This window comes from Anopheles arabiensis, chromosome 2 (genome assembly GCF_016920715.1).
Source record: "Anopheles arabiensis isolate DONGOLA chromosome 2, AaraD3, whole genome shotgun sequence".
In the NCBI taxonomy this organism is placed as follows: Eukaryota; Metazoa; Arthropoda; class Insecta; order Diptera; family Culicidae; genus Anopheles; species Anopheles arabiensis.
In genome coordinates, this window is record NC_053517.1 from 67293274 (window position 1) to 67302725 (window position 9452).

Genomic DNA, 9452 nt, shown 5'->3' on the forward strand with positions numbered 1-9452 from the left:
GAAATTTGGTCGAAAAAATTGTCACAGTACTAAAGTAGAGCAGGAAGTGACCATAGGCGATTGGATCAACCAGGTCCTTCAGAACCACAACTGATGCATAATGTAGATAGCTACGCCACTCGGAAGCTCTCCAAAAGACGTGATATCTGAGAAGCCGAAATGATCGATGGATCTCAGTAGGAAGCTTTGTCTGCATTAAAAATTTAGACGCAGCTTCCATTTGGAGTGGTGTCCACTATTTATTACGGGAAATTTACCGAACATAAATCCCCGTTGCATAAAACGTGTACACCCCTCGTCACACAGGTGTTCACGCTCCGACGTGGGAGCGTTATCGACTAAATCAAAATTATCTAATTCTTCCAAAGGTGTACGCCACTCCTGATGATGGTTCAATATGACTCTACCACTAAACCCTTCGTCCGTACGAAGGGGAGCATCGACGGAATCAAAAATATTTTTTTTCCCTCTTCACACCACTCGCCATGGCAAGTGCACTTTAAACAACTGTCGTATCCGTTGTGGTTCGTCGTTGCTAAAAATAAAATATATATTGTATTTAGCTAAATTGTTTACCATAATGTTACTTATTTCGTTACCTAAAATGAACGCTCGAGCCGGTGTATCAGCGATAAAATTGCGTACCCGAAACTGCAACGTTTTATCGCCGATGGTCAAGCCTCCTCGCTGAATGATATTAAAATCATTCACTAGCGACCGCAAAAATTCTTCCACACTTGCCGGCTTTGTATGGCCACTATATGCGGCCACCAACATGAGTGGAAGCTTAGGCAAGTCTACCGCTTTCACCAGAATAGGCCAAACCTGGGTCGGCCCACCCTTATGTAGCGGTAGCCCGTCGACCGATACGTCTAACTTGAAAGGATCGTCTCGGGGTTCGATGTTTCTATAAATAATAATATAAAGGATTTTTTGTAGCAATTGAAACATAACTAAAAACATAACATACTTACTGAAAATACTTGGTCAGGACTGGCGATAATCCTCCGTACCAAAAGTCACCTCCCCCGATTTTATAAATGCTGCCAGCAGCACGGAGAGGTGTTCGCACCTAAGTCCGGCTATCTTTTGGAAGAGTGGCATCTACCTTCTTCCGTAGGATCGCCAGTAGCATATTGACCACCGAATGAGGGAGCTGACTCTTAATTGCAAAGAATCTAAGACAATCCAACAAACTTAGATGGTCAAAGATCTCATAAGAGTCATTCTCATCGGAAGCGCCGTCATAAAAATCGTCGCTGTCCTCCCCGTTCGGATAATGTTCCCAGTGGTCGAAATCATCAGCATCATCCGCGACGTTTTCAGCACTTGTTCCGGCAGTGCTTGATGTCGTAGCTTGGCCTTGCGGCACTTCCGGGACCGTTTCGTCATCCGAAAAGTCTTTATTGGGAAGATAATTTATAATCAATAGTATAATTAAATAAAAGGCATGTAAATCAATTACAACGTTTCTTTCGAACTTGTTAAATTCGGATTTTGTTAATAAGGAAACAAATCACTTGCTGTGTGTACATATTTTTAAAAAATTTATTTATTCGAATAATAGTACGAATATAGTTTATATGATGAACGCTGTATTATCGAATATTTGTTTTCTGCTTTCCGATCCGACATTTGAATTGTTGATGAGGTGTTTCCCGTCGCCACACTACAATGGCTACCTGCAATAATAGGAACGGACCAAGTTTTGCCCGATTGACCAGTGCAACAAATAATGTATTTGATCATGATCGCACGGTTTTTAATTTACACTTGGATGGTTGTCAACCGCAATGGCTTGTTAAAGGCTTTTGAGACTTTATGGTATGAGAAGCAGGATAGTCAGTTCTGGTTTCGTACGGATAATCAAGAATCGATTCACGTCCGGTCTTGTGGCATTTGTCATGGTGAACCTGTGGCAACCTTATCCGTTTTGCCAGTCTGAGTTTCTCTGCCACTTTTCTAACTCTGCACTACTGCTCTTAGCCACTTATCTAAGCCTTTTTTATCTGTTTTTTTTTCGTCCAACACAATTAGACCTGCCCTGCTTATAGGAGGATGCTTGGCTCATGCGGTCCTTAAACCCATGACGGGCATGTTCATAGGTCGTGCTCTTGGCGACTAGCGGCAACATTAAATGAATAATGTTTTTTCAAAACTATTTTTTGTTTTGAAACACTTCTTCATATTTTACTTGACGTCTGCGACCTGCGCGGTCATGATGGACTATTTAAGTTTTTGATACATAATTAGTACCACGCAGCCGGATAGTCAGTCCGGCTACGGAAGGACGGTCCATACGTGGCTTGAACCCATGACGGGCATGTTGTTAAGTCGAGCGAATTGACGACTGTACCACAGGACCGCCCTTTTGAAACACATTTTTACACATTCACTGAACACTTAACACATTTACCACACTGAACACCGACATTGAAGGCAATTGTATGACGATTATAAATACAAAATATAATGTAATTGATTCGCATTTTTTTTTCTCATTCCGTTTTTCACACCGCGGCTTTTTGACACACGCACATAGATCCCGGGTATGATAATAAGTTTTTTTTGTTGCACCGTTTCGCACATCGATATTTTTATTTTAGTGCCCTTAAATCAATGAACATTATTCTTCTTCTTTTGACACAACAACCGCTGCCGGTCAAGGCCTAGCTGTACCCACTTAGTGAAGTGGCATTGGCTTTCAGGGACTTTTTTTTGCTACCGTATCAGGATAGTCAGTCCTACGTATGGCGGCACGGTCTATTCGGGGCTTGAACCCATGACGGGCATGTTGTGAAGTTGTATGAGTTGACGACTGTACCACCAGACCGGCTCGACCGCTTTTGTACCGAAATATTTTACACCGAATTATACTGCACTTTTTATATAATGTTAAATATTATAAGCATATCATGTTATGACAAATAACCACTCACTTGCTTTTTTACTTACCCATGTTTGGCAGCGGGACAAACCCATCGTTTGCCTCTTGGAGAGCTTCCTGGTATGAGAGTTCAATCTCGTCCATCATTTTACGGCACTTTGCATAAAAATGCCCATTTTTGCTGCAATTTTGCGACATTTTAGCACTTTGCTAACACACTTGTCTTACACACTTGAAAACACTTGCACTTGGCACTTCCCAACAGTCAAAAGCCGAAGATTTTATATTGACCTTTCGTTTTTTCTATCTGTCTCTCGCTCTAATTTGAGTGATTTTCCCTTCGTGAGTATCCACGAGCTCCCTCGTGTGGTTGTTGTTGTTGGAAGTTGAAACCGAACCCCTTCGTGCGCTGCCAAAATCAGCGAAGAACGAAATCGAGTGGCTCAAGCGAAAAAACGAAAAAAAAAATGACGAACGAGTGTGCTGTGACAATAACACACACACACGCACAAGGCGACACCCGAAATCTGGTGCGATACCGGCTTTCAGTGGAGCAAGTACACACATGCACACATGTGGCCACACCAGCGCTCTGTTCTAGTGCATGTAGTTTTCTGCAGTCCACGGTGATACTAGTAGTATAGTGGTGATACTAGTAGGTGATACTGTAGTATCATACTACACACAGCCAGCACTTGGCGATACACGCTGTGTGGTGGACGTTCAGAATTCAGTGGTGCAAACACACACATGCATACACTTGGCGACACACGCTCTGCTGTGCGGTGAGATTTGTGTTCTGTGTCCAGTGGTGCAAATATACACACACACGCACTTGGCTACACACGCAGTACGGCGCGGTTGGCTTGGCAGAAGCGCATACACACATTCACGCAGTAGGCTTCACTTTCAGTCCAGTGAGGTTGGTGCTTGTGTGGTGTTTCAGCGCTTGGCGGATAAACCCCGTAAAAAATGGAGTTTTGTTTAATTTGAGGTAAGTAAAAGTGATTAAAATTATCAACCAACATCCCCCCTTCTAATTAATATAATTTTTCTTCCATTTCATGTGTGTTTCACGGCGAACGGAGACAACAAAACCTGTGGCTGTGTCGTGGTGTTGGAGATGGTGGGCCGTACAGTGCAGCGAGAGGAACCAGGAGCAACAGTGTGAAAGAGCAGTGAATGTTATGGCAATTTTGTGATTGTATCCATTGTGCGAGTGTAAAAAGTGTTTTTTTTTTAATGTGCGTTGATTTAGAAAGAAGTTCAGAGTTTGTAGTGCATGTGATTTAGATTTTTGTTAGTTTAATATTAATATTTTCAATAAATCGAATGGTGTTGATGTAATTGTGTGCACAGTGAAATTTCAGAAAGAAAATTTGCGAAAAAGGGGAGGGGGCTATTAAAACGAGGGGAGGTTCGTACAGTCCTCCGTTCGGGTTTTGCTTCGGCTTCGGGTTTACTTCGGCTTCGGGACCCGACGGATCACTTGAATAATTTCGCCAGCTCAAGTTCTTTTTCAAGCGCGTATTCAAGCGATCTCTGAGTGCTGGTGCCCGGTGGGTTGGTACACCACACAGAATGACAAAAAACTTTACAGCAGAAACGCACTACAATCCAAAATATACCTACCTCACACATACATTCTCATGGCTAAAACGTTGGCGCGTGCTCGTTAGGATGAGATTTTTTACATAGCACTCTTTTTTTCATCATCGCTGTTTCTCTTGTTCGCTTCGGCCAAGCAAAAAAACTCGATTTTGTTCGTCTGATTTGGAGAGCGCACGAAGGGGTTTCGGGTTTCAACTTCCAACAACAACAACCACACGAGGAGGCTCGGGGACACTCATCAGGGAAAAATCGCTCAAATTAGAGTCTCGCTCTAATACAGATAGAAGATACAGATACAGCGACAGATAGAAAAAGTGAAAGGTCAATATAAAATCTTCGGCTTTTGACCGTTCCCAACCAACCAAACCGTGCTCTTTCGAAGTAAATTTGCTTCGATATAGCTTCGATAGAAGTTCTCTACCGAAGGTGTACCAACTTTGATAGGCAGTTCCTACCGAAGTTAGGCTCGGGTGTTTAGCCGAAATGCTAAAAAAAGAGAAAGAAAAAAATCTCTCGTATGCTGCCGCGTTCTCGCTCACACGCGCGCGCCCTGCCCCCCTTTTATTTACGTACGTGATTATAGCCCCTCCTCCTCCTCCTCCTCCTCCTCTCATCTATCTTCCTACCTTATGTGCAGTGGTTATGTGTTTTTAATTGAAATTGGAAGGAGAGATATTCAATTTATTTATTAGGTGCGATTTAATCAGAGAATTGAAACATGGTAGCAGGTGGATCTACTGTTCATCACAAGCGGGCCTAACACTTTAACCATTTGTGAATTCGCGTGTGAGGACGTAAAAGGCGCAATAATAATGGAGCGGTTCTAACGTAAACAGACAAAATCGCTCAGCTGAAAATTTGATAGAGCGGAATAGCATTTCATTGGAATAGCATTGCTAGTATATCATCCGCGGACCCTATGAACCGTACTTTTCCAAATATCTTAAAAAGTACGCATTGTATGAAAAACCCGTCTTTACAAGATCGATTCAGAATTTCAAAACACATTTGGAAAAAGTTTTTTGCTAAAAGTGACTTTTGAAATTTTACTCAGATTAATGTTTATTCCTTTAAATTAATTCATAAATGGGGTAAGGGAAATAATTTATAATAATACTAATAGACCAAGACTCCATTGCCTGAAATATTTAGTGCCTCAAAGTAGTATATCCTCTTTGCCAAGCGTTTGAGTTGAACTGATTCTTCGCAAAATGTGAAGAGAGCGTTCGGCCCCCCTTCAAATGCTTCGAGAGAGTGAAGCTCCTCCCCTTCCTCCATTCGTCATCCATCAATTTTTCTCCGCGCACTCACACATCTACACGCGCAGCTGTTCGCATGGCAACACGTGAGATGCGTGACATGCTTTCTCGCTCATCACGAAGGATTTGCTTCGAAAGAGCTCGGCTTGGTTGGTTGGGTTTGGTCGATTTCCTTCTTCGCTGATTTTGGCAGCGCACGAAGGGGGTTCGGTTTCAACTTCCAACAACAACAACCACACGAGGGAGCTCGTGGATACTCACGAAGGGAAAATCACTCAAATTAGAGCGAGAGACAGATAGAAAAAACGAAAGGTCAATATAAAATCTTCGGGTTTTGACTGTTGGGTGGCACAAGAGCACGAGTTTTCATCAGAGATCCAACTGCTGAAAAAGGGAGAAATGGTACGAAAACAATCACCTCTACGGCGATTGAATCCGTTTCTCGACAACGATGGAATATTACGAGTAGGAGGCCGCTTGAAATTTGCACAGCTACCGTACCAGTTCAAGCATCCCATCCTGCCATCCTGCAAAAACCATCAGCTGGCTCATCTCATCGCGGTGCACATACATGAGAAGCTGATGCATGGCGGGGGAAGACTACTACTTTCCCGGATACGTGAGGAATATTGGCCACTCGATGGACGTCGGCTAGTAAAAAACGTCGTGAGGAATTGCTTTCGTTGCATTCGCCAGGATCCGCAGCTGACACAACAACAAACTGGTCAACTCCCGTATGAACGCATCACCCCGAGCCGGCCGTTTTCCATAACTGGAGTGGATTATGCCGGCCCACTGTATCTGAAACCCGCACACAAGAGAGTCGCTGCCGCTAAATGCTACTTGTGTGTGTTTGTGTGTTTTTCAACCAAGGCAGTGCATTTGGAGCTGGTGGGCGATCTCTCTACGGCAGGCTTATTGGCGGCATTACATCGCTTCACATCCCGGCGAGGATTACCATCGGACATAAACTCCGATAACGGAAAAAACTTTGAAGGTGCGGCACACGAACTTAATGAATTGTTTGATATGTTACAGAACGAACAGCAACAAAGCGCCATCGCATCCAACTGTTCGGACAGGGGCATAACTTGGCTCTTTACCCCACCTAAGGCCCCACATTTTGGTGGATTGTGGGAAGCAGCGGTTAAGACGGCCAAACGACATCTCTACAGGCAGCTAGGCAGTTCGAGGCTGTCTTACGAGGGATACAGCACCATTCTGCAGCAAATAGAAGCGGCAATGAACTCGCGTCCTTTGTTGCCAATGACGGATGACCCTAATGATTTGGCAGCGCTTACGCCGGCGCACTTCCTGATCGGCTCTTCTATGCATGCTGTCCCGGTTCCCGACTACACCCGACTGAAACCATACACGTTAGATGAATTGCAGAGCTGGCAATTGCTTGTGCAACGCTTTTGGAAGCATTGGACAACCGAATATCTGCAGGAAATGCAGAAGGATAATAAGGTAGTGAATCGTAGCGAAATAGAACCTGGCAGACTGGTCATCCTTGCGGACGATTCGCTCCCTATCACCCGATGGCCACTTGCTCGCATCATCGATGTACACCCAGGAGAAGATCAGCTTACGCGTGTAGTGAAGTTGAAAACGGCAAAGGGAATAGTTACGCGTTCAGTAGCTAAAATTTGCTTGTTGCCTGTTGCGAAGCCTTCCGATTAGCAGCACGTGTAGTTTGTTTTCGTTTATGACATTCTGTCATGGGGGGGAGTATGTTGACGCTTCGCTTGGATGTCAAATGATAACTTGAAGAATGTGAGTTTCGTCAAGTGAGAATGAGCACGGTAGGAAATGATGAATAGCGGGTGAGTTGCCACTTGCGTGAGTGGCAATCATAGAAAACTTATAAATAGGGCAACATAATGAATACACTTTCTCTTGCACTTTGGAAATCCAAACACATCGGTAAATATTCAGGACACGCAAAATCATATCCGAAACGTTCGCGATTTTTCAGGATGTTTTGTATATTGTTCCCAACTTACCACAAGCCATCAACATCACATCAATGTGTATGGACAACATTTTCCGTTTCTCACATATGGTACGCAATATACATATGTATTATACTTCTCATTCGCACTGGTGCAATACTTACGTTCATCGTTATCGGTTCTTGCACATTTCGGGTATGGTGTGCCTATTCGTTCTATCTTGCACTCGTCTTTTGTTATCCATCTCTCGTGAAGTTGCGGTCGTGTCGGATTTAGTGGGCGATCTCAATTTTTGAACAGAACTGATAATTTGTGTCCTCTTTAGCAATTTTAAGGTTACCCAATCACACATCGCCTGTACATTGGCATTTTGCATTTTGGTTTCGGGCCTCTACCTTCATTCCGCCCGGGTGAGTGGGTTCCCACACTGGCGCTGATGGTTGATTCCTGTGTCTATTCGTGAGGTGCATCATCAGTGTCGTGCGAGTAACAGCATAATGCATGGCTGCTGTTTAACAGGAAATCCGTTCTTCGCAGATTTGTATGCTTTCTCCAGTGGCTGGTTGGTCCATGACTTCCGGTTACCTTTTTTAAGGTTGTGTGATGACATCTGTTAATCAACAATTGATAGCAGATGGAAAATATCTTTGTCATGGGGAAAATTCTTTACACGTTAGTGTCATGAAGCTAAACCACCAAAAAGCAATATTCATAAAGATTTTTTGTCGTTTTTCATCAGTTAGCTCATATAAAACTTCCGAAAATATAAAGAATGCATATTTAAATAGCTTAAGATCCATAGTAGCAAAATTAGATCTAAAAACGAGCGCACGATTGAAAATTTGTTTGTACAAATTTGATAAAATCATGCCAAAAATGTTTCTCAAATGTGTTGTCACACCTCTAGATTGTATACTATATTGTTGAATAATTCACTAAATACTTTTATCCAGATTTTTGAGAAGTGTCTATCTTTCCCGTAATGCCCGTGTTTACCTACCATCCTCTAGATATCGATTTTTGAAAACGTATGATATAATAATTTGGAGTTGAAGTAGCGAAGAATAGTGAACCGGGAAAAATCCGGGAAATACCGGGAAAACCCGGGAAAAACCGAGAATTTAAAATCTTGATTCGAGTGGCCACCGTGTGCTATTGAAAACATGATAAGCGATTGAAAACATTCCACATCATACTGACAAACTTTTGAAAAGATTTGTTCTTTTACGGCCTTGTTGAAATAATGACCACAATCACGGAGAAAACAAAAGAATTAAACTACCAAAGCAAACTCAACGCCTGCTACTCAGAGACTATGAAATCAAATGATAAGTTAAGGGTAACCCATAGTTTTTTTTATTTTTAATAATTTTGGATGCCGTTTTGTTTAGAATTTTTTGAACGATTTTTTTATCAGCACCTTCATTTGTTATTCTTTGTTTTGCTTTTCAATTACACGATTCAAATTAGTCATGCAAATGATACAAAAATATATCGTATAAATCGTGAAACGAACATACAAAATTACGGAACGCAATTAAACTAATGGGTTACCCTGTACTGCAAACTAATGGCGCCCTACTTGCACAGAGAATGAAAAAGTGTGCGACTTTTAGGCGAAGGACATGTTGAAGCAGGGAGAAACGGTGAGAAATACGTAGGAATAAAGGCGTCCCAGAGTTACGACCCTCTCGAGTTACGACGATTCGCAGATATGACGATTTTGATTTTGCCAGTTTA

General features: G+C 42.6%; 1 protein-coding gene across 1 annotated transcript; it reads right to left on the minus strand.

The window, feature by feature from the left end:
- Window positions 1-499: 499 nt before the first annotated feature.
- On the minus strand, window positions 500-1135 carry LOC120893598. Its single transcript, XM_040295582.1, has 4 exons — window positions 1109-1135; window positions 975-1072; window positions 646-907; window positions 500-535 (listed from the first exon to the last, which is right to left on the minus strand). The coding sequence occupies exons 1-4, from the start codon at window positions 1133-1135 to the stop codon at window positions 500-502; spliced, it is 423 nt and encodes a 140-aa protein (XP_040151516.1).
- Window positions 1136-9452: the final 8317 nt, after the last annotated feature.